Source organism: Elaeis guineensis, chromosome 2 (assembly GCF_000442705.2).
Source record: "Elaeis guineensis isolate ETL-2024a chromosome 2, EG11, whole genome shotgun sequence".
NCBI classification, from domain to species: domain Eukaryota; kingdom Viridiplantae; phylum Streptophyta; class Magnoliopsida; order Arecales; family Arecaceae; genus Elaeis; species Elaeis guineensis.
The window spans coordinates 44,233,664-44,261,192 of record NC_025994.2 but is presented as its reverse complement, the minus strand read 5'-3'; the positions used below and the strand labels follow the sequence as shown (position 1 = coordinate 44,261,192).

Sequence of the window (27,529 nt, the reverse complement as noted above, 5' to 3'; positions counted from 1 at the left end):
ATTTCTTAGCTTATGCAACGCTCCAATATTATCATAAAATAGTGGTACCGGATGTTGAATCTCAAGAACTACGTCCAATTCGGTCATGAACTTTTTCATCCAGATAGCTTCCTTAACTGCTTCACTAACAGCAATATACTCTGCCTCAGTGACTGAGTCAGCTATAGTTTGCTATTTGATATTTTTCCAACTCACTGCGCCACCATTCAGAGTAAATACATATCCTGATATGGATTACTATCATCTGGATCTGATTGAAAACTAGAGTCAATAAAGTCTTCTAGTTTCAAATTTGATCCATCATAAACTAGAAAAACATCTTTAATTCTTCTAAGATACTTAAGAATGCTTTTCGCAGCTTTCCAATGATCTTCCTCCAAATCAGCCTGAAACCTGCTTACTATGCCTACGGCATAAGCAATATCAAGCCTGATACATAACATGACATACATGATAAATCTTACAGCCGAAGCATAAAGAATTCTACTCATTTTTTATCTCTCTTCAGGTGTCTTAGGAGACATCTTCTTAGAGAGATGTATGCCTTGACTCATAGGCAAGTAATCTCTTTTACTTTCCTCCATGTTAAATCTTTTCAACACTTAGTCAATGTACCTAGATTGGGACAAGCCAAGCATCCTCTTAGATCTATCTTTATAGATCTTTATACCTAGTATATAGGATGCTTCTCCCAAATCTTTCATGAAAATTTTTTTAAATAACCAAGCTTTGATCGATTGTAATATTGGGATATCATTCCCAATGATTAGTATGTCATCAACATACAAAACTAAAAAGACTATAACACTCCCACTTGTCTTCTTATACACACATGGCTCATCAATATTTTTGATAAAACCAAACTCCTTTATGGTTTCATCAAAATGGATATTCCAACTCCTCGAAGCTTGCTTCAGTCCATAAATGAATCTCTTTAGCTTGCATACTTGATTTGATCTCTCACTTGAAACAAATCCTTCTGGCTGTGACATATAAACTTCTTCCTCAAGATTTCCATTAAAAAAGACAGTTTTTACATCCATTTGTCAGATTTCATAATCATAATATATAGCTATAGCTAGTATAATCCGAATAAACTTGAGCATCGCTACCGACGAAAAAACTTCATCATAGTCAATTCCTTATCTTTGGTTAAAACCTTTTGCTACCAGCCTGGTCTTGTAGGTTTCTACTTTGCCATCTGCTCCAATTTTCTTCTTAACCCATTTGCACCCTATTAGCGTTACACCCTCAGGTGCATCAATCAAAGTCCATACTTGATTTTAGTAAATGGAGTCCATTTCAGATTTCATGACTTTACATTATTTATCAGTCTCTACTCTGGATAGCTTCCGTATAGGTCACAGGATCATCATCCTGAATGATATGGGCTCCGTTATCATTCCCAATGACAAAACCATATTTTAGAGGTACATTCCATACTCTTTCTGACCTGCGGAGAAGAAGTGTGTTGTGGATGTTCCTAATCAAGAGATTCATTTGGTTTAGGAATTTCATATTGAAGATCTAGTGAGGTAGATTGTAGGTTTTGAACTTTACTTAGTTCAATCATCTTCCCACTTTCCTTTTTTTGGATAAATTCCTTTTTCAAGAAAATGGCATGCCTACTACTGACAAAAATTTTTTGCTCAGTAGGATGATAAAATAGATATCCAATACCTTATTGAGGATAATCTATAAATCTATACTTGTCAGCAATAGCACTTAATATATGTCCAAAAATATTTTTGACATAAGCAGAACATCCCCAAATCTTAAAATATTTATGATTTGGCTTTTTTTTCCATAACTCATATGGAGTGCTGGTCACTGACTTAAATGGGACCCTATTCAGGATGTAAGCAGCTGTTTCTAAGACGTATCCCCAAAAAAATACAAAAAGATCCGTGAAGTACATCATGGACCGCACCATATCTAATAAAGTATGATTCCTCCTTTCAACTACACCATTTAATTGTGGTGTATAAGGAGAGATCCATTCTGAGAGAATACTAATTTTTTTTAAGATAATCAAAAAATTCAATGGACAAGTACTCCCCTCCTCGATCAGATCTAAAGATTTTGATACTTTTTTAGTTTGTTTCTCAACCATCCTATGATACTCCTTAAACTAATCAAAAATTTCGAATTTATGTTTCATAAGATACACATATCTGTATCTAGATAAGTCATCAGTGAATGTGATGAAATAAGAGTACCCTCTTCTGGCTTGAGTTGCCATAAATCCACAAGCATCTGAATGTATAAGACCTAACAATTCATTTGTCCTTTCTCCATGTCTTATAAATAGAATTTTGGTCATACCCATAAGACAAGATTCACAAGTTCCAAATGATTCAAAATCATTAGGATCAAAAAATTCTTTGTACAACTTGTGTAACCTTGACTCACTAATATGACCTAGTTGGCAATGCTAGAGATATAAGTTATTCTCATCATCTCTTTTTCTTTTCTTATTTTTATTAATAGGAAAAATATTATCAGAAAGCAGAAGAGAAAAGAGACCATTATCCACATATGCATTTCCCAAAAACTCATTAGAATAGAAGATAGAGCAACAATTGTACTTAGCTTTTATTTCATATCCAGATTTCAATAATAAAGATATAGAAATAATATTTCTAATAACATTAGACATATAATAACAATCTTTTAACTCCAATGTCTTGCCGAATGGGCTCTACATTTACGCCATAAAGCTCGAAGTCACCTTTCTTCAAACTTCTAATTTTCTGTAGTCCCTATAATGATTTGCATATATGAGACACACAAGCAGTATCCAATAACCATGAATTAGAAGTTGAAGCACTCAATAATAAACTAGTTTGTATTATATACAAATCTTTCGATGCTCCACTTGCATCGCACTTCAAACTTGCAAAGTAGCTCTTACAATTTTTCTTCCAATGCCCCTGCTTATCGCAGTGAAAACAGGTATCATTTGCGAAGTCCTTTGCTTTCTTCGTCTTCTGGATGCTACCTTTAGGATTCTTCTCTCTTAAAACCCTTTCTTCCTGCCATTGACTTCTTCTTGTCAACTAGAAGAAGAAGAGCCTTTTTTGACTTAAAATAGCTCTCAGCTGTTTTCAACATGTTGAGTAGCTCTGGTAGGATAGTATTCAGTTTATTCATATAATAATTTATGACAAACTGAGAGAAAAAATTAGGGAGTGACTGCAGAATCAAATCCTGACTAAACTCTCCATTCATGACAAACCCCAATTGATCTAATCAAGTGATTAAATCAATAATCTTGAGAACATGGGCCTGCATGAATGTGTCTTCACTCCCCTGGCTTGGAACAACTGCTTCGATATCTCATATCGAGCAATTCTGCTTTGCTCTTCATATAACTCTTTGAGATTGAGTAACATGGACTAAGGTTCCATGTCCTCATGTTGCTTCTGTAAATCATTGCTCATTGAGGCCAACATGATACATTTGACAATTAAATTGTCATTTTACCACATTTTATATGTGGCCCTTTTCTCCTCCGTAGCAACTCCAATCGGCTCAGGACCGCAGAGTCGAGGATGTAAGAGACTTTCTCCTGAGTTAATACAGTCCTCAAATTCCTTAACCAATCCATATAATTGGGATCGGTCAATTTGTTGGCATCTAAAACACCCCACAGTGATAGTGAAAAAGCCATTAAATAAATTTACATTAAATAAAGAACAACGTATAAGCAGACCACTCAAGATGACAAATACAACTAGATGAGGACTTATAAATCTAATTGTGTCTCCTATTATTTTATTACAAATACCATAGCCCTCAACTATGGTAAACGAAAAATCCTACCTTGATTTTTTGTGGGGTTGAGATCCCAATTCCTCATAAATGCCTTGTGTTACACAACAAACATTCATGAGTTCAAGAGCAGAAAATTCTCTTTTCCAATTGCAATCCATGCAATTCTCAACATTTACTTCTGCCTTTAAGAAACTTATAGCCTTGTGTTACACAACAAACTATAATGTCTTAGTTTAGTCAGACCCTTCATTTTTATATAGCCATATTTGAATAATATTACCCTTGTGTTACACAACAAAGCAACATCATCAAACATGCCATAAAGCATTACATGCACCAAGATAATCCCACATCAATTCCTATAATAAGCCTTGTGTTACACAACAAACCTACCATAATTTTTGATGTGATTTTGACTTAGCATGAAGGCATTAGTAGTGTCCTAATCATTAAATATTTTCTATTCAAGATTTGATTGAATCGAATTGACCAGATAGGTGAGAGAGAGGTGGGAGACCCCCTGTTCTTGCCTTAGACACCAAGGTAGCGTTTGGATACCCAAATGTTATTTCTGAAATAGGAATACGAATTCTCAGAGAATAGCTATTCCTCCTTGTTATTCCAGATTTCTGTTTGATTGGAAATCTAGTATTCTACTTTATTCCAATGCAATTAATACAGTATTATTCCAAGCCCTATTTGGTTGACATGGGAATAAGCCTCTATTCCATAAGGAATAGAGGATGAATTTTTCAAAAAAGATGAATGCCCTTGGCCAAGTTTAGGGTATGAGTTGGTTTTTTTTGACTAAGTATGAGCACGATGTAGTATTGTAAGATAGCAAATAAGAATATGAACTTACAATTGAATCCAAAATAACTTGCATACGATAAGAGCCTATACAATTAGTAAGAGTAAAGAACGAAAAGCAGAGTTCCACGGTGGCAGATGCAGGCTTCGCCAGGGCCGGGCGAGGGGGTGGCGGAAGCAGTGCGGGCTTCGCAGCTCCGCCTCCTTTTTCGAAACAGGCGAACCCTATTTCGATTTTTTTTGGATTTAAAGACATGTAGTCGGCGTTGCCAACTTCACATTTTTTTAAAAAAAATTGCCGACTTCTATTTTTAAAAAAAAAAAAATAGTGAAGCCGGTTCGGGTACCTTAAGCAATTCTGATTTCTGATACTTTTCTGGTTTATACTGATACTTCTTTAAAGTTATGTGATACATTTATAGCGCTATATGATACTTTCCTATCTGATAGTTTTGTTCTTATCTAATACTTCTCTATTATAGACTGATACTTTTTTAAAGTTATTGGATACTTTTATTCTTATACCGATATTTCTCTACTAGTATATTGATACTGATATTTTCGATGGAGGACGGACATGCTTCCAAAAAACTGTCAGTGGGTAGTGTTGAAGCACAGGTAGTCATAATCAGACTATTAGAGGGTACATCGGACATACTTTGTTCAAAAGAAGAGCCAGATGCTCGGCCACTAGGTTGTGAGGGTTGCCCATCCATAGCACTCGAGAACTCTAGGTCCATCCGATCTACCTCATCCTTGGAGATATCATTGTCAGAAACCTCCTCAGGAAGAGCAGATGTGTCCCCATGTCTACCAGTGGCTGTGTTCTTGAAGAAAAGGATGTCAATATCATCATAGGCAGAAAAGGGCTTACCCTTAATGCAAGCATACTCCTTGTTTACCTATTATGAATACAAATAAACAAATATGGTCATGTGCCGACAAGCTTGCTAACTATGATATTAACAAATATCCAACACTCACCGAGATAAACTCCTCCCACATTTGTTCATCCCCAGGGGTAGGAACTTTGAGCACACGATCCCATGCCCATCCCGATCGATTAGCTAAGTTATAATACATGTTGAAGTTCTTCTTCAGCACCTTCAACCTATTCTTGAGGTTTCTATAGGTGAAGTTCTTCTTCGTTCGCTCGTTAAATATATTTGTTATCTTCTTCCAGGTTTTTGAGGAGAAGGTACTAGATTGACAATTGCCTTGATCATTTTTTTGCCTCATCAAGGCAAGCATGAGAAGACTAAAGGCATCAATCCAATTAAGAGCCCTCCTTCGTGATGATCCAACCCTCCCACGTTCAAAATTGCCTGACGTATAGGCTTTCGACATGTTAACTACACATGAACCCAAACTTTGCAAATATAAAAATAGGGCACAATTGATTACAATTTAGGACTGCAATAAAACGGCATAAACATTTACAAGCAAAAAAACATAACTCATAAGAATAAAAGGGCATAAAAAAATAAAATATAACTCATTATTCAAAAAAGAAGAAGACATATACAAAAATACCAAAAAACATGCCTCAATAAATTCACAAACTAAGACAAATAATAAACATTTACAAGCAAAAGAAAAATATTAGAAGGTGGCTCAGGACATGCGAAGTTAAATGTCATTGGAGCATCGCGGCTACAAGATATAATAAGTAATGACATAGTTAAACCTTGTCTTCCAGCAATACTCCCATCATCATTGCCAAAACCAAAAAAAAAAAAAAGAAAAGAAGGATTCTTCAAAAACATGAGACAATCAATTGCTAGCATAAAATGGGCTGCACTACTTAGCATTTGCAATTTGATTGTATAAAACAAATTATAAACATTTATAAGCATAAGAAAAATATTAGAAGGTGGCTCGGGACATGTGAAGTTAAAGTCATTGGAGCATCGCGGCTACAAGATATAATAAGAAATGACATAATTAAACCTTGTCTCCTAACATTGCTCAATCTTAAGGCAGCCCATCATCATTGCCAAAACCACAAGAAAAAAGAAAGATTCTTCAAAAACATGAGAATCAATTGCTAGCATAAAATGGGCCGCACTACTTAACGTTTGCAATTTAATTGTATAAAACAAATAATAAACATTTATATGCATAAGAAAAATATTAGGTGGTGGCTCCGGACATGCGAATTCCATCGTCATTGGAGCATCGCGGCTTCAAGATACAAAAAGTAATGACATAGTTAATGTGAACTATGCATGTCCAAGATTTTATACCATATACCCCTATGGACAAGGAATTTCAAAGCTTAAGGCATCAAATTACAAGCTCAATAATAGGAATATGCATCTCAACGTAGGATCAAAGGAGACAAAAGTACTCATTAATACACAGAAAGATGGTCAAAGAAGCAAAGTGAATAGATATAGCCAGTTGATTATCAAGATGTAGATGTATCAAATACTAAATGACCAGATGGCTTGCTAACCCCCAACAATAATAATTGCTAGACACTGTCAAGCAGCAATCCTAACATCAATAACATTACTAACTTAATCTGCTTGACTTATCCAAATTACATTAAATTTAGATCACTAAATCTAAAGTTTAAGATCGTAATTTGATAGTAGTGGAATGAAACTTGACAAAACCACATGCGGACACTTGAAACATGAATGCATAAAAATTGACTAAACAAATGAATTAGGGATTTTTAACTAAGCAATACTATTACTACTATTGCATAATCTGCATTAATTAAAAATGATATAACTTAAAAATACATGAAAATACTTGTCCTTATCCGTTATCTAGCTCCAAACTTAAGGGACAACCTACCAAACCATGCAAGAAGAGGATCACCCAAAAAAGAAAAAAAAAATAGAAGGGTCGTCGGAGTGGAGCAGAACGAGAGAAGAATAGAGACAGCAAGGGACGCACCGAGGAGCGGCAGAGGAGATGGAGAGGAGAAGGTCTGCGGATAATTACGACCCACCAAAAAGGCGAAAGGATTCGAGCAGAGGCCGCTGCGTGAAGACGAAGGAGCGATAGATAAAGTTTCACCCCCCACCTTCCTCTTCTTTATTTTTTCACAAATGACACCACTACCCCGAGAACAAGCGAATCGAGAATACGCAATTCCATCCACTACCATAGAATTCGCATTCTGGGGTTAGAGAGCGCCGATCGGAATACGTAAACCCGGGGGGCCCACCATCATATTTTTGGACATTTGGGGGAATAAGACGGAATAAAGCCTTATTCCATCGAGAATTCGGTAACCAAACACTACCCAAAAGATTTGACCAAGAAACGGATCCAATAAAAAACCATGATCTCTTTACCTTCCCAGAACCACTTTCCTAGACACCGTTGATCACTCATTTCCTGAATGGATTTGCTTTTGATTTTCAACACTATGACTAAATATAATTTTTAAGAGGGCTTTAGAGGCCTCTAATACACATCCAAATTCTATGCATAATATGCTAAACTATTAGCATATAAGCAAAACCAACATATCATGATGTGCCATATGTGTAGCAGTTATATCATCATTTTAGGACATCCTTATGTCAAAATGATGACTAACTAACTCTAAACATATCTCTAATATTGATTAGGATTTGGGTGAGAACACCTAATCAGTGACAATCAATAATACATTATGTACAACAACTATCATGCTACTTATATAAACATGACTTGCATATCACATATCATAACATCAAATTGACCATTAATTGAATCAATCAAGGTCGCTTTGATACCACTGTTGGGTTCCGACAGCACAACGGAATAGTGAATTTCAAAATTTTACAATTATGAGACCCATAACATCCGAAACCCTAGACCCAAGATCCCTTGATTAATTGCAACTAATGAACAATTAACAAAACAATTATGATATAGTTTAGATAAATACCTCTTACGCTAAATTTTCAATTTCCACGGACACACAAGCGTATGCCCTCCACAGGTGATCCACACAGAAATCGCTCCAAGAACAAGACTCCTTGCTCCAAAAACTTGTTGATGAGTTCTAATCTATAGAACTCGGTTTGACCCAATTTGATCAAACCCACTCTTTGACTTGGACTTGGCCTCTCCTTGACTTGGACTTGGACTCCTAAACCCTCTCTTCCTATCTTTAATTCCCTCCTAATTCTCTTCTTAGGCTTTTGTCTTAAAGAAGGTAGACTTGTCTTAAACTTGAGACAATGTCTTAACAAAAGAAAGAAGGGAATTGATCGGATAGAGATGGATTGCCAAAACTATTCTGCCGCCCCCCATTTATAGTAATAGGAGGGGCACAAGAGGCTCCAGGTATGCCTATCCACAAGTCCCTTAAATCATCGTATCAGAAATTAAGAGACTTATTTGAGAAGGACTCTTAAATTTCAGATACATCGATTCAGCCTTCCCTCACGTCCGCTAGGAGACGCCTTATGCGCCTCATCACAAATCAGAAAAATTCTGATTTTGCCACCTAGATAACCAACTGAACTAGGGATCTGAAGGCACATATTTCAAAGTCTGAATATATCCCAAATAGAAGGAACACCCTCGTGAACTCGCGCCTCTCGACGTTTCTCAATGCCACGTACGCTGAGATCTTTAGGGCATCTCACGCCCCATCAGACCATGGCACACTTTAATTATTGTGCCATGCTAATAGAGGACTGAGAGGGCTTTTTGATAGGCATGGAAATCAGATTTATCAAGAGTTTTAAGACTCCTCAACCAATTAAACAATTTCAGCCTTATCTCTTGTAGCGCTAGACTTGATAAAATTCCAATCAACTTGGACTCTATATTTGGCGCCACAATTAGCTGAAATAAGTCTAGTAAAATCCAGATAAATATGATAAAAGTCAGATCCTATCCCAATTTAATTAATAACTTAATTGGGTTAGCCAATTCAACAAGGTTTTAATCAAATCTCTTTAATTAAAGAGCTAGGGTTTATGCCATATGTGCTAGCATGTTTCCTGACAATCCTAGTTAGTTCCTTTGGTCCAACCAACTAACCAAAACTTGTTTTTGGTTAATTTTCTAATGTATGTGACCTTATGGGCTCCACATCTAGCCAACAGTAAGTCCGGATACATATTGCCCTAATTAGATCAGACTTCATCTAATCGATTTAGGTCAAACCCATGTCAACCGAGTTCTCAAATTAGATCTCTTTCTAATTGACTTATGAATTAATCACTTTAATTCATGAAAACCTACAAGACATGATTAACGTCTAGCAATGTGTCATGCCTACCCGAAAAACGTGAAATTTGATTAAAATTACCAAAATGCTCTTCAGTGAGAAGTTATCGTGCAATTCAATCTTTCGATCATCCTGTATCCCGAATATGTTCATGAGTATAGATTCATATCAAACTCAAACATATATTCCTATTGATTCTTCATCAATCAATGATAACTCTAATGAAACATTAGAAACCCTATCTAATCTTTATACTGCTTTGGCCAAAGACTTCCTGAATTATCTAGAGTGAGAATACATGGGATGTCATCTCCTCTTACTCGAAGTGATCAATTCCTTGTTGATCTACTCATAACCTCCATACACAATCTACCATATCCAGAACACCCCGTTCATGACTTAGTCATAATTGAGCATGAACCAAAACATGGATTCATGTGCATAAAATTTCATGATGATCTCAGGTCTAAGAATCACTTGTACAACTCCAACTTAAAGAACCATCTTTTGACATGCAAGTAAGATTTTCATAAGATGTTCTCTCGATGGATCAAATCAGTGTACTCATATCCTAATGAGCACCCACATCTTTGTATTAGTGTCCCTACACAAGTGGTTGTGAGATCAACCACCCTCTCCTTTGAGCATACATAGAATGTGCTAATCTTTCCGAAATCATTGATCCCCGACTCAATGATCCAACAACTATGATTGTTTTAGATTAGGGTTTTAGAATTTTAGGTCTCATTAACATGAACCCTTTATATCCATAAAACCATTGCCCTAATCTATGGGGTTCATCATAATCTTAAAAATTAATTAAGACACAGCAAATGATGAAACATAAAAATACCTCTTTATTACTGATTAATAATAAATGTCATACATGAGTTGGGAGTAATTACAGAAAAGATCCTATCACATAACAAATGTGATTGGCTTGCAGGACAATTCTTTCAGAAGACACAAAAAAACTATCCACAAAAACTAGCCAAACCACCCCAAGCTACCTATTTTGAGGTATACTAAGCCGAATAGTGTGGAACTAAGGCTTATTCGCCCCCTGGTTTTAGAAAATAAACTGAGCCACTACAAACTAGGAAATTTAGAGCAGAACCTGTGCAAGCTTCACACCAATGTAGGCAAGTTCGACATCCCCACACCCCACCCATCACCGTCTAATAGTTGAGAGAGGCCTGAGAAGGCCTCTCATGCCTTCACACCTTTTCTCCCATTTTTCCTAATATCCTTCAAAAATTGCAAAAAGAGAGGGGATTTCGATGATTTCAAGCCAAATCTAAACGAAGAAAGGTAATGTGCCTCTCCCCCTCTTCCTTTCTTTCTTTTTTTTTTTTGGTTTTTATGCCAAAAAATCAACAAGATATTGGAAAAATATGATGGGTCATACCCAATTTTTCGACTTTGGCATGATTTCATAAGATATTGTAAATCTAGTGATGATAATCATCCAGATCATCACGAGATTTATAATATATCACTAGATTTACAAAATATCGATCTGGGTATAGATTCGCCAAAACCGCAGCACGCATATGATGAGCTCCTAGATAACAACAAAGATGAATTATAGAAGTAGATTGCCTCTGACCAAAGCAAACAGGACACTTATGGATTAGCCATGATATGTGATGGTTGGGCTGGCCCCACCAAGCAAAGCATCATCAACTTTCTTACCTACTAAAGATATTTTACCACAAGTCTATTGATACTTTCGATCAAGTGCATGACACTTACTGCATCCTCAGATTGATGGAGATCATAGATCAGGTAGGAGAAGAATGCTGTGTAAGCAATCACTGGTAATGGACCACACAGTACAAGGCTACCAAGGAGATCTTGATGGAGCGACGACCACACATTTCCGAACCCCATATGCTTGCACGCTACATTGACCTCATGTTGATACACATTGGGGAGATTCAAAGGGTGAAGCAAGTCATCGAGCCAGCAAGGTCCATCACTAGGTTCATATACAACCACACAAAGGTCTTAGCACTAACGAGGAAGCTAATAGAATGTAAGATTTTAAGACCAATAGTGACATGTTTCACTATGAATTGCATTGCACTGGATAGCCTCCATAAAAAGAAAGCAAGACATTTGTCAATGTTGAGTGATCGGAGAGTAGACATGTGAGGGTCAGCACTAAATGAAAATGGAGCCATGTGGAAAGGTTGGTGACAAGCCAGCAGCTCTGGCAACAAGTTAAGAGGATTGTGAGGGCTATCAAGCCATCACATTGAGCGCTTCAAGCTGAGTGTGGACAATGAGAAATACCCCCAAATGGCTTATGGTGGTGAAGGATCAGAATAGTTAGACAAATCTGAAGTATGCCCAGGAAAACATGGACATTATTAAGCAAAGGTGAGATTGACAGATGGGTTGGGATTTATGCCTAGTAGGAAAGAATATTCGTTAACATACTTATTCATTGACTGCTCTTGTAGTTCTAAATATTTTGCTAAAACAATCGCAAACCATATTAGCAACATGCTACCTAAACGAAGGTTTTACGTCCTGATGGAATTGGGGGCATCCCGACCATCCCATCCCATCCAATTCCTATAAGAAAACGGGACCGAGATGGGCTCGAGACTCCAAAACCCATCCATAAAAAGAGGAAAAAAAATAAAAAAATAAGGAAAGAAAAAAATAAGGAAAAAAATGAAAAGAAAGAAGAAGAAAAATGAAAAAGAAAAAGGAAGAAGAAAAAGAATGAAAAAAAAAGGAAAAAAAGGAAGATAGAAGAAAAGAAAGAAAAGAATGAATAAAGAAAAAAGAAGAAAAGAAAGAAAAGAAAGAAAAGAAAGGAAAGAAGGGGAGAAGGATGGAGGATATCCACTAGAATACATGATCGAAACTACTGTTGAGATGGAACAAGATAGCCGGACATCTCGTTCTATGAAAAAGTCAGGACAACTTTGTCCCATGGTATTTAAAACCTTGACCTAAACTCGAAGTTCTAGCACAGCATCCCTAAAATCAATGTAGATGAGGAACTTCTAACCGTCCTATGCAATGTAATCTATAAGATAGAGACTAACTCAAAAGTCATGGCCCAGTGTCTTCAAAGGTAAGTTAACCTAAGTGGCATTCAGGTAATCAACTTTTATCTTTAACGGTTAACATATTATAACATCTCTTTTCCACAAAGAAAATGTTTAGGGTGGGCTCCAATAGCTTAGACTATGAACTCGCTATGGCAAGCAAAAACACTATAAATCCAAATATATTAGATATCAACTATAACTATTAGTTAACATTTTACAAATAACTACCCTCTTTTATATATCTCCTTTAATGCTTTGCAGTTGAGTAGGGGTTTCATTTTGGAGGATTAGAGAGAAGCCTTAAGTAGGTAACGATCTGGATCCTCTCTTAGACCGTCTCTTCCAGTGGTTATGAGCATAATTGGTCCACGTTCACCCTCATCCACAACAAACAAAGGAACCGTCTCATGCAAAAGCACCTCAGTGATCTTGTATATGCCTACCATAATCTGTGTTGATGCTGAAATGCACTGAAGAGGAAGTAGAGCTGAAGTACAATAATCTGCTCTAAAATGACTTTGTGCGAGATGAAAAGAATGCTATGGTTGGTTGGCTTGACAGCCAGCAATAGTAACCAAAGTTCAACGAGCCAAGATCGCCTCCACAACCGCCCAATTTCATAGCCAATAAGGCTAGAGTGGAAGAGGAGCAATGGGCAAAACATAGCATTCCATGCTCACATCCAACCGATCAGCCACAACATTCAATGGGGAGTGATCATCATAAAGCTTCATGTCCGAGACATCCTTCCAAAGATTTGATCAAGAGTTGCTTAGATGAAGCCACCGTGCTACCCAAACTACTTAATCGGGAGAGTACAGCCCATCCTCCCAATATAGCCACACAAAAAATGGCATGAAGGGAAGGAAGGCAGCTGCTCAGCCTAGATTAAAAAGAAAAATAACACAATTACAACCCCATTAAAAATAATAGAATCTGTTTACTCAAATTCAAAGACCTGAAAGAACAGTGATGACAATTCCAATGATAATGAGCCAAGGGCTAGGGTGGGAGTGGACAACATGAGACCACCATTTATAACTCACAACCATAGGGTGGTCTTTTATTCATCAAAGAGTCCCAATTCCCTTACACCACACAAGATATGGACCAGGATACACGAGCTAGAACCAGCAAGGATACCATTGCGTGTAAAAGATAGGCTCCTCAAGGTCATTCAAGATAGAATGTTGCTGCAGATGAGATCGCACATAGAGTAGGATCCCTGGACATATCAAATTCCGAATCGTACTACATTGGATCCTATTACCCACATGCAACCTACAAACTATATGGATATAGTGCGTCTGACTGAGGCATCATCTTCTAATGCCTACTATTCTACATAGCTTGGGGCATCTTATGGGTCAAATTTTGCTACCGGCATGTTCAAATAGGTCACCCCACAGCCATAGTATCCAACAGATGACATAAACATGTCACCATAATCTCCTAAAATCTTGAAAGCAAAAGGCCATTAAACTGAAACCCAATGGAATCTAATTTAAGCCTCATAGAACAAAATGAACCTGATCTTCTGATTGCACCACCATCTATCCTTGATCATTTCATGCCAGCCCACAATCCCACTACCTACATTTCTGGTTGTTTATTTCTTAATAAAGGGCATTTGCATATAAGCGTTCGTATCTTTTCCATCCCATGTTAGACCTACTGTGTTTACTCGTTATATTTGAATTTTTCAAAGCATTGTATTACTTTTGAGAACATCAATGTTTGGAATTACTGGTGTGCTCTAGCTGAACATATGATATGATAATTTCATAGTGAGTGTTTTTCTCTGACCTCAGAGATTCTTCTGTCCTCAGGTTTATCACATATCTGATCATTGTTAGCTTGTTGTTAGGAAATGCTAGTGACTAATTATGCCTTCCTCACACATTATGGGGCATTATGATGGGGATTAGCAGATGATCTGATCTAATTCAAATTGAAATAGGAGGTACTACATGAACATCCTGATGGTAAGAAGCAGATGAGTTGATCATCAGAAATGGTAATTTAATATAGTACACAATAAATACAAAAGAGTACCCTTTAGAGAGGGACATTTATTTTTACCCACATGAGGGTATAATTTATGCTAGCCTCTAGTCCACAGAATTAATAGGTCTCTGTTTGCCTCCCTATTCTGTTAGTCAAAGCTCTAATCATAATAGGACGGTGCAATCAGATTTCATATTTTTGTAAAACATCAAAGCTGGCCAGCATGCTGATTTATCACACTGTTTATTTTATCGCATCTTTCCAATTGACTGCAACTTTTTCACTCAGCTCAAGAACTTGAGCGAGAAGCAACAAAAATTTATAAAACCAATGTCAAGACTATTCAGTTTCCATTAATTGAAGCTTCTGATTAACTAAAATTTCATGGAACTTGAGTAACAGAAGCTTCAGCTATTGTTAGTGCAGCCACAACTAAGCATAGGGAACATGCCCAATCATCCTCAAAAAACAACTGAGGTACGTTGTCCAAAAAGTGTTATAGAGTCTTAGCTACCTCTTTGAAGCTGCACGTACGTCGTAATTGCACTTACAGCAGAATAAACACTCGAAGAAAATGCGATTTCATAACTAGATTTGCAGATGCTACAATTAATATGGCAAAAATCCACTAAGAGAAAAGTACAACAGATAGGCATCTCAACATGAAGAAAGAACACTAACGAACAATGAGATGAAAAACAGAGAAAACAGGAACCCAGAAAAACACAAGAACAAGAAGCTACTCTATCCTCACTACAGATGCACGAGCACGCAACACAAAAATTCCATGCATCCCCCAACTTTGATCTCTGCGGACTAAATGACAATCACCAGAAATCTTTGTCAACAGGTTCCACTAAATTAAGATGAAAGAGAAGATCTCCGGAATCATCCACAACATAACAAAGGGAACATTTGTACCAGCTCTATTTTTTCAGACTGACCATAATGCAGATCTTCTTTAATAAGCTAAAATAGTTAACTCTTGAATTGTAGACCTCATTCTTCCAACTACAAATGGAAACAGAATAGATTAGATAGTTATAAAACTAGATGTAGCAACGGACAAGTTTGGATCAGGTCAAAATTGGGTCAAGTCAGAAACCTTCAACCAATACCAAACCCAACCATAATCGGGTTGAAAAGAATAAGTTCACGCACAACCTTATTATATTATATGTAACTATGCTTAACAACCAACCCAATTAGTGCTTCTCTTGTTAGTTATGTACATTCGGTCAAATAAAAAGGATCCACGGTTGGACATCCAAATAAAGTGAGGGAGTGAGTGAATGTGAGAGAGAGAGATAGAGGAGGAAATGTTACTCAAAGAGCAAAAAAAAAAGGTGATAAATCATGAATACATTTTGTACTTCTGTTTCTTTTTTTGTCGCTCTTTTATACATGAATTACAAGGCCTTCCTAGCCATCCAAACCAAGGTTTTACATCCCAGCAAGATTGGGGGTGTTCCGACCATCCTGTCCCATTCACGTGAGAAATGGGATCGCGATGGGGTCAGGACCCAAAATCCATCCACATAAAGAGATAAGAAGAAAAAAGAAAGGAAGGAAGGAAAGATGAAAGAAAGGAAAATCTAAAAGGAAAGAAGAAGAAAAATGAAAGAAAGGAAAGCAGAAGAAAAAAAAAGGAAAGGAAGAAAGGAAAGAGAAAGAATAAGAAAATGGAAAAAAGAAAGAAAGAAAGAGATAAGAAAAGAAAGAAAAAGGAAAGGAAAGAAAGGTAAAAGAAAAAAGAAAAGAAGGAAAGAAAGAAATCAAGATGAGGAGAAAGATTGAGGATATCTACTAGGTCGGACGACCAAGATCACTACCAGGATAGAATCGGACAACATGGCATGCCATTCCATGAAAAAATGAGGACATCTTTATCCCATGGGATTTAACACCTTGATCCAAACCAAGTCTTGACTAGGTTCTTGTGCTGAGCTTTAAGGGTTTTCTCAACCCATGATGGTCTTTCAAGTATGGGCCCAAGCCTGAAGTAGGCTCATTTATAATCACATTAGTATTGCATAACCCAAATGGGACCTGGATCCGGGCTAGTTCAATGTCCCAGCAAGTCTCAAGCCCAAGCCTATAGTAGGGGCATTTATAACCACGTAGGTATTGCATAACCCAAACCCAACCACATTTTTGGCTGGTGATCGCACCAAGTGGGGGTTGGGCCCCATGGTGAGCCATCAGGAAGGTACATAGGTCCAAATCACTTGCATATGTGAACTTGAAGCATATGAATTGTAATGATAATGGCTGCCTGCAAGGAAGGCAAAACTGAAACTGAGACCCGTGCCAGCCAACTGACGATACGAGTCAAGACGAGTTTGTACCAAATCGAACCAACGCAGACTGACACAAAGAAAGGAACCGAGGAGGAGGTAAAGAGAGAAAGAGGGGAGGGGGAGGGAGAGGTTGGCTGAAGGAGACGCCAACTGTGGCCACAGACAGGCCATGGGTGCTCTCGAAGGGCCACCAAGGCCTCCAATTCCTCTGCCAAGTCTTGACCAAGAGAAAAAGAAGGGAGGGAGGAAAAGAAAAGGAGGGAGGGGAAGCCGCTAGAACGACCACCGAAGAGGCCACCAGAAGGCCTTCGATTGGCCATCGTGACCACTGGACAGCGCAATCATGACCGACAGTGCAATCCCAAGCACGAAACAAAGGCGATCACCCCTGTTTCATAAGTTTTTTTTCAAAAACTCCGACCGCAATGAAGCCGGCAAATTCATTGCCGACTTCACTTGGCTTCACTGTTTCTAAAGTTTTTTTAAAAAAATTCTCAAACAATGAAACCGGCAAATCCATTGCCAACTTCACTATTCATCATCATTTTTAAAAAAGTATGATGACTAAACAGGGGTGCTCGCCTCTATTCCACAACCATGACTTCATCTGCATATTTTCCGCCATTCGATGGCCATGATGGCCATCCGGCACCCTCTAACTGCCTTTCTGCCAGCTGCGCCTCCCTTCTGTACCGTTGCTCCCTCTCTTTTTCTCTCGATTAAACGTCCTATCGAACAACACCAAGCCGCAAAGGCCTCCGCGACCCTCTGACACGTCGCATAATCCCCTTTTCCCTCCACTCCTCTCTCTCTCTTCCTCTCTTTCCCTCTCTCCCCCTCCCTCCTCCGATGTTCCAATTCATCTAACCAAACCATCCCGGTTTGCCGTCGTACGGCTCTGAACGCCCTGAACCATCCAGTTCGGGACGGTACAGTGAACGCCGGTTGCACGTTTGATAATTCATTCCCTAAGGAACCAAAAAAAGAAAGGATGAAACAAAAAAAGGAAGAAGGGAAAGAAAGAAGACAGAAAAGAAACAATTATAAGGAAGAACAAAAAGAAAAGGAAGGAAAGAATGAAGAAAGGAAGAAAGAAAACGAGAAAACAGAGAAAGATAAAGGGTAATGGGATGCTCAACTAAAACAGTGGTACAATGGATCGTCCTACTATGTGGAAAACCTAAGATGCCCCCATCCCTCAGAATTTAAAACCTTGTAATTTTGGATAGCTACATAAAATCTAGCATGCATGCATCACTACTACTTTCTTTTATTTGTCATTGTTTAATGGCTCACTAGATTTATCATTGCATTAGGATATCTGATATTTGAGCATGTTAATAAAAATATTTTCAAATTTTGAAGGTTAACATGTCATGACATATCAAGATCGAATATCAAATATAGTGCACTTGTATTCTTAAATTTTCTTTATTTTTCTGAATTTATTTGTTTTCAATTTTTTGTTTATTTTTACCCATTTTTAGGAATTTTATCGCCTTTCAAATATTCTTAATATAGTCACCCCCATGTGCCCCTGCAAACTGCAAATGCAATTTGCACTGCCTCAACAACTCACACACCACAAATGTTTTGAAAATCTCACAGCTCCCAATGCGAGATGCGACAAGGTTGCATAGTGCTAGGGCCAGCTCCTTAATGGATATAAAATGTGTGTGTGTGTAAGCAAAAAATGCAAAAAATGAAAAACAAATCCAATAAACAGAAAATGAATGGAAAAAGCAGTGTATTTATTTACGAATATGTTTCAGTGTAATGTAAGCAGTTTGCTACAAAGAGGACATTTTTTAAAGCAAGTTACATGATAATATTAATTGATCATCTAACTCAAGTTAAAACAATAACTGACTCAGCTGAATGTACACTCAACTAAAAGATGGAGGAAAACAAGATAAAGGTTTGCAAATGGCCAGCATAACCCACCTAATAATTGCCCTATACAAAAAGATGAGCCAAGCCTGACCTGCCTTAGGAAGCCCAAAAGGAAGTTGCTTCGAGGTCTGCTAAGCGACAACTTGCAAACAAGGGCTGCTTTGCTGGCTAAACTTAAAAAAATGATAGCCGAAAGCTCGAATAAGCCAAGGTGGCTGTGTAAGTACCCTAGCTTACAAGGTTCCAAAAGTTGGGAGAAAAACTTCCCTTACATATCCAAATTTTAAAAACCACTCTCTACAACGATAACCATCCGGCCTTATCCAGCTATCTGAGGAAAAAGCACGAACTAGATTTCAAAATTACATTCAATAACCATAACCATCAAACCTTATTCCAACCATTTGAGGAACACGCATGCACTAGTCTAGTGAATATCCACTTCCTTATTTACAAGATTTCTCCCAGAACTCAGAAATCAGTAACCACCAACATATCACTTCACCAAACATCGCCCTCAACCATGCTCTTTGCTCACTTGATTATAACTAGTGTTTGCCAAACCCCCCCATACTGCTTGATATGGGCCATATCATACCATATCGATACACCCTACCGCACCATGCCGATAATGTCGCACCAATCTTACTGCATACCGACACTGCAAAAGGATGGTATCAATACAGGGTCCAATATCAAGACAGCAAACCTAGATTGCAAGTGAAAAAAAAAAATAATTTTATTTTCTTAAATCAAATATTGGGTAATAGACCCGTACATAAGTACATAGAGGGTGACCTTATTTAGAGGATCAAATCCCAAAAAATAATGAATCAATCAAAGAATCAGAAAATGTAACAGAAAAGGAAAAGTAGGAATTACACGCAAGATTTTCTATTGATAGTATATTCTAGAAAAGTAAGTTGAGAGATTTCGGAGATTCTAACACTCCCCCTCAAGCTGGTGAATAGATATCTTCCATTCGCAGCTTGCTTGTAATTTTCTGAAATCTTGTCATAGGTAGCCCCTTAGTTAAAACATCAACCAGCTGACTATCTGATGGCATATAAGGAGTACTAATCAAGCCACTCTCCAACTTCTATTTTATAAAATGTTTGTCTATTTCAATGTGCTTATTTCTGTCATGTGGAACAGGATTATGTGCAATATTGTTAGCAGATTTGTTATCACAATACAATCTCATGGTTCCTTGTCTCTTAATCCTGAGATCATCCAAAATTATCTTTAGCCACAAGAGTTCATAAATTCCATGAGCAATAGCTCTAAATTCGGCTTCAACACTGGACCTTGCAACTATATTCTGCTTTTCACTTCTCCATGTCACCAAATTACCTCCCAAAAAAGTGCAATAGCCGGACGTCGATCTTCTATTCACCTGAGATCTTATATAGTCCGCATCCATGCAGGCTTCTAGAGCCAGTTCTTTTCCTTTCTAGAACAAAATCCCCTTTTCTAGTGTGGCTTTGAGATAGTGAAGAATTTTATAAATTGCTTGCAAAGTGTTCCTCCTTCGGATCATGCATGAATTGACTCACCATACTCACTGTGTAAGCTATATCCGGCCTTATATAGAAGAGAGAAATTAATCTTCCAACAAGTCTTTGATATCTCCCTTTTTCAATCGCACTGCTTCCTTCTGTCCTACCTATTCTATGGTTCGAATCAATAAGAGTGCTTGCTACCTTGCTATCGAGATTCTCTATTTCTTTAAGAAGGTCTAGCACATATTTTCTTCGAGATATGAAAATACTCTTTTTAGAGTATGCCACTTCAATGCCTAGAAAGTACTCCAGCTTTCCAAATTCTTTGATTTCAAACTCTTGAGCCAGGTGTTTTCGAAGAAATCCTTTTTTCAATTGCATCATTTTCAATCACAATGATATCATCTACATAGACCAGTAGAACTGTAACTTCATCTTTAATTGAATGTTTGATAAACAACGTATGCTCTCCTTGGCTTTGTTCGCATCCCATTCTCAATATAGTCTTTGTAAATCTTCCAAACCATGCTCTAGGAGACTATTTCAAGCCATGTAGTGCTTTTTTCAACTGACATACCTTATCTGCTCCAAAATTTTCATTAAATCAAGATAGTAACTCCATGAAAACCTCCTCCAAGTCTCCATGTAGAAACGCATTCTTAACATCAAATTGTTGTAGACACCAACCAAACATAGCAGCAAAAGATGATAATATCCGTTCATCTTTGCCCAAGGGACAAAGGTTTCTTGATAATCCACTCCGTAGGTTTTAGTATATCCTTTTGCCACTAATCTAGCATTGTACCTTACAAGAGACCCATCGACTTTATATTTCAATGAGTAAATCCATTTGCATCCTACTGTTTGTTTTTCTTTAAGTAGAGTAACAACCTCCCACGTCTTATTCTTCTCTAATACATTCATTTCTTCTTTCATAGCTTGTACCCAATTCCGATCTTTTAATGCCTCTTGTACGGTCTTAGGGATGTCAATCAAATTTAGGATGGTGAGGAAGCTTCTGTGTTGTGAGAATAGTCTATGGAAAGATACAAACTGTGAAATTGGATGTTGGGTGCATTTTCTGATGGCTTTTCTTAAAGCAATTAGTAGATCCAAATCTTACGGGATAGATTCCTTAGGATTAGACTCGTTGATAAAGGAAGAAGGGGGAATAGTTTCTTTAGCTGATTCTGATTTAGACTCATGTACTTGTATCAATTCTGGAATGGGCTCCTTCTTTCTTGAATACTGTAGTAGTTCAGATAGTTTCGGGTTTGGCTGCTACTAATGCCCTTTCTAGACAGTGATGTCAAATTTTGATGTAAGTTGGCAAGAAACAAAGGATGGCTAAGATGAAGTCTAAGGCGAAAAAGAAGAAGGCAATAGAGTACCACCACTGAAATCACCAAGGAGAAATCCTCCCCATTCCATATCTTCTTTTGAACTCTCCCCCTGAAGATACGAATGTGGAGGTTGAAAGAATGATTCAGTTTCACTAAAGACAACATGCATAGAGATAAACACCTTTCGGATTGAAGGATGATAACATTTGTAGCCCTTTTTGATAGTTGAGTACCCCGTAAACATACACTTTAAAGCTCTAAGATCGAGTTTGCCCCTATTTTGTTGGTGAACATGGACATAGGAGACACATCCGAACATCTAAGCGGTAGATTATTGGAAAAATGAAACTCAAGATGAAGTTCTAATAATACCTGAATAGAACTTAGATTGCGTAGGAGGGCGAGAGGGTACCCTATTTATCAAGTAAGCTATAGTTAGGATTGCCTCTCCCCAAAACCTTTTTGGAACATTGGACTGAAACAGAAATGTTTGTGTAACATTGAGTGTCTATTTTTCCGCTCAACCACCCCATTTTATTGAGATGTATCAACACAAGAAGACTCATGGATAATCCCTCTTTCTAAAAGAAAGTAAAGAGAGTGTGATTAAAATAATCCCTTGCATTATTAGATCTAACTTATTTTATATAGACCCCGATCTGAGTTTTTGTCATTTCATAAAAAATGAGAAAGATATTGCTTACTTCAAACTTCTCCTTCGTTAGATATAGCCATGTAGTTCTAGTGCAATCATCAATAAAAGACACAAACCACTTAGCTCCAGTGAAGTTAAGAAGTTTAGATAAGCCTCAAACATCAGTATGCACTAAGGAAAAAAGTTGAAAGGACTTTATATTATTCAAAAGAAATGACATACGATGGTGTTTAGCAATTTCACAAGTGTCACAATGAAAACTTTCAACAGCAACATTTTTGAAAGTAAAAGAAACATGGTCTTGAGCACCTAAAAAGATGGATGACCAAGACAAAAGTGGTGAAACCAAATTTCAAATTTGTTTGAGCCAAAATTAACGAAAGAAGCACTTTGCGAAGAGCAGGAGAGGGTTAACCAAGTCCCTTTATCCATAGAACCACTGACTACTTTAAGATAGTAGAGCACATTCCATTCTTTAGCAAATCCAATCATCCCCCCCATAACCTAGTCTTAGAGGACACAATGAGTGAGAAAAAAGGTTATCCGACAGTTTATATCTTTGATAAGTTGATGAATGAAAATAAGATTGGTGGATAGTTTAGGAACATATAACATATTTTGTAGAGAGGGAAGGAGTCAAATTTACGATGCCCTGGCCTACAATGGTTATAGGAGAACCATCAGCAACAGTAATTTTTTATTTCTTGGACATGGTTTAGAAGTTTCAAATTTAGTGGAGTTATGTGTCATATGATCGATGGCTCTAGAGTCTATGACCCAAGAGTCAAAGTGAGTGGAGTTGTCAGTATTAAAAATTTTGAAAACAAGGCACTCACCAGATTGAGCCAATAAACACAAGCTAAATGAATTAGAGAGGATTTAGGAAAACCTCGTAGTTTTTCAATCTCTTCCTTGTTGAATTCTTTGAATTCATCACCATCAAGGATTGATTTTTCTTGAGGTACCTTCCTTGCTCGTGAAGTTGGCTTGACTTCTCTGCTGTCCTTTAAATCCTCCATTCCGACTAAAGACTTATGCATTCCCATGAAACTTGAAATAGTTTTCTTTTGTATGACGGGGCTTTCTACAATAGGTGCACCAGAGTCCATCTCGGTTGGATTTTTTAGAGGAATGATTATCAGTGGTTCTATCATCCTGCCCTTGCCCAAAGTTATTAGACTTACTTCCTCCATCAGTAGCCTTCGTAAAGACCATAGCTAAGCCTTTGAAAGTCTATGATTCCAGCATGACAGTCCGCCGACTTCCCTCAGCACGTATGATGGAGAATACTTCATTCAGTGATAGCAGCCGTTCTTTCCCAAGAATCTGAACCCTAACTTGATCAAACTCCACATTAAGTCCTGCAAAAAATTCAAAAAATTCAAAAATCCAATCCCGTTCCACCAAACTCAAAATGGCTTTGATTTCCTCACTACATAGCATCTTAATATCTTGATAATAATCCACTTAAAGCCAAAAACCATTCATCAGGTTATAATATTCCATAATCGAAAGAGCACCTTGCTTGGTGATTGAAATCTGTCTTGATCTCATAGATTACAGCGGCATCCTACATTTTGGAGTACGTTTGACGAACCGTTTCCCATATATCTCAAGCAATAGGAAGAAACATACAAGTTCTTACTGATATCGGGTTGCATTGAATTTCATAGCAAGGACATGATCATCAAGTCTTCCTCATCCTATGTAGGAAACTTTGGATCATCTACACTATGCCAGCCTCGTTCAAGTGATGAAATTTTCCTCTCCCCTTGAGGAATGTCTCAACAATCTACGACCACTGGAGATAATTCTTTCCATCAAGTCAATAGGAAGGATTCATGTTTTGGAGCTCTCCATTTGGTCCATTTGGTAATGATCCAAAACTTGGTCCAATAGAATTACTGGTCACAGTTTCAGAGGTTTCTGACATTTTCAAAAGATCGAAGAAAAAAATCAAGAGAAGAAACAACCAGATATGAATGGCAAAGGGAGAGGTGACTAAGGAAGATCTGATCGGCAATAAAGGCACGACTAGGAACAATCGGCGATGAGGACCAATAACTCGGCAATGAAGGCTGATGAAAAAAAGGCCCAAGGACGAAAGCTCTGATACCATGAAGAAAAATATAATCTTATTTCCTTAAATCAAATATTAGGTAACAGACTCGTATATAAGTACATAGAGGGTGACCTTATTTAGAGGATCAAATCCCAAAAAATAAAGAATTAGTCAAAGAATTAGGAAATGTAACAAAAAAAGAAAAATAAGGATTACACGCAAGATTTCCTATTAACAATATATTCTAAAAAAGTAAGTTGAGAGATTTCAGGGATTCTAATAGTAAGCAATTGAGAAACAACAACTTTCACTTCTTTGATTAGAATTTCACAATGTTATGTCCTCTATGATCTACACACCTTGAAGCTGGCAAACTTTAAACAGCTTCTCACCAAATCTCAAACATCAAGTTATCAGTCTTTCTCCACCATCTTCCACAAAACATATTCTTTGTTGTCTGATCTCCAAGCCATTTGCTGACAACTGCTCTATCCATTTCCTTCAAATCTAAACAACATATCCATACCCTATTCATTACCTTCAAACCTATAAATGCAAGCCTTAATGCTCTCAAAACGTGGAATACACAATCATTGATCTACTAACAAATGTCTTCGTCATGCTTGAGAACACTTTCCTCTCGTGCGACTTAGGCTGATATCAGGTTGGATGCGAGCATTGATATGGTAGTAGAAAGTGAAAACAAACAAGTCATAAACAGGTCAGTCACAAATTGACAACATAGAGAATACCACGCACAAAATAGCAATCTTACTACCAAGGATTCATGTCCCAATGGGACATCACACAGGACATCAGGACGGATTACCATCCCATGTGTCGAGACAGGATCATCCCGCTAACGTCCCAACATCCCGATCGGGACGTTTTGGGACATCCTCTATCCCAACTATCAGGATGGGGTGGGACAGTAGCATGTCCTGTTCCATGAAAAAATCGGGAGAGCCCCATCTCACGGGATTGAAAACCTTACTACTTGAAAAATCAACTAATGCTTCCAATACACTAAATTTTATCTGCTCTCCATAATCAAGGTTCCAAATTTTGTATACTATGTTGTAGTTGATCATAAAATCAAATATTAAAATGGCATCTTCCTAACTTGGAACTCTAATAGACCTGCTCGCCCATAGATGATATATCCATTTGCTTGCTAGCTGCACGTCCAGACCCAAATAACACCCTCAACCAAGATCAGTTATAATGCCATAAACCATTCAAAGTAGATGAGAAAAGAATGGCAGCTGAAATAAGCCGACCTCACCAAACAGAAGACTAACGTGAGAGCAAATTCAAAGATTACATTACAGATGCACTATATAAAGCGTGAGTAGAAGTGCTACCTTGAAAAGGTTGCCTTCTATGATGTTCGAAAGGAAAACAAGCATGCAGGACAATTAGCAAAATCTAAAGTAACATAGGGAACAACTATTTGCTCTCAATTCAAATCACAGTTATAATGAACAGTTCTGTAAAACTAAAAGAAACAAGGGCACTGGACAAATATGAACTAAGAGGCAACTAACCACACATAAAGATGATAAAGTGCTTTCCAGCAATACCAACCTTTACCATTGTATCCCTCATGAAGTCATATTCAAAGCGCTTTAGCTGAAGTTGCAAAACAGGGGGGAAATCAATAAACAAAACCCCCTTCTTCGCATCCTAAAAATAATCACAAAAAGTAGATTGCTCATTAAGCAGACTGTCCTGCTCAACTACACTTGAAAAAACACAAGGACAGATTTTTTTCATGGAGGCAAGCAACATATTTTTATTTTCTATTATGCCAAAATTTTACAATGCTTGCAAAATCAATGTACTTTATAATAAAATGATTGCCATTTTTGGAGCACGGGTAATCATAAATGATGTCTCGTTCAACATGTTCATCGGATGAGTTTAAAGTTTGATGAAAAGTGATGCCTAACAAAATAAATCTCAAATTAGTTAAGTCCATTGAAGACCAACAAAATAAAAATTTATACATGAAAGCATATGAACACTTGAATTTCTGTACATGTATATGCATGTTTGTGGGGCAGGGTGTATACATTTATATAGAGACATAGATATATACACATATACATACTTGATAACAATTATGTGCACATATATTATATATATGGGTGGGTGTGGCCATGTGGGTGTACACACAAACACACATACATACATATAGCATAAACTTACACTCATGTGTACACATCCATCCACCCATCCATCCATCCATCATACATTGATACATACATACATACGTACATGTGTCCACCCCTGTGCATATGTATCTGTGCATTAGGGCTGCATAGGTCGGATTAACCCATGACCCGACCTAGTTCCAACCCAATTAGACCCAGACCAAGTCCATATTTGAAGACCTGTTGGTTGGGTCAGGTTTAAAAATTGGAAACAAATTGATTCCGGATCAGATCTGGGTCTCGTATTTTTCAACCCGACGTGACCCAAACCAGCCCACATATCATCCAGGTCAAACATAGGTCAACATAAAATGAGCTTGACCTGACCCGATCCCAATTCCATTGACCCAAAATCCTGACTCATATAAATCTCCTTTTCCTTCACTCTAAATATCTTTTCCAATTCAATAAATGAACACTCATTTAAACTATTACCATATTTTCATCTCAACAACTACATCTCATTTAAACATTCATATTTCATTATTTGCTTTGGTGGATTCTTATTTGTAATGCTTTCATGGATTCTTATTTGTAATGCTTTCAAGGATACATACATGCATCCATCCATCCATGCAACATCCATCCATCCATCCATCCATACAGTTTGTAAATTTATGAATGATTAATTGCTTGGATGAAATCAAATTGTTTTGAATTGAAACTCAAGTTTAAGTTGGCTCTTTTTAGTTTTATTTTTTA

At 37.4% G+C, this 27,529-nt stretch overlaps 1 protein-coding gene across 7 annotated transcripts in view; it reads right to left on the bottom strand.

The window, feature by feature from the left end:
• Nucleotides 1-27,529, bottom strand: part of LOC105034994 (ubiquitin C-terminal hydrolase 12-like) — a 66,131-nt gene that overhangs the window by 29,277 nt on the left and 9,325 nt on the right. For all 7 annotated transcript variants that reach the window (XM_073251749.1, XM_073251746.1, XM_073251748.1 and 4 more), the window contains exon 9: nucleotides 26,199-26,297. In XM_073251749.1, coding sequence (XP_073107850.1) covers nucleotides 26,199-26,297 — 99 coding nt within the window. The remainder of the gene's footprint in view (nucleotides 1-26,198; nucleotides 26,298-27,529) is intronic.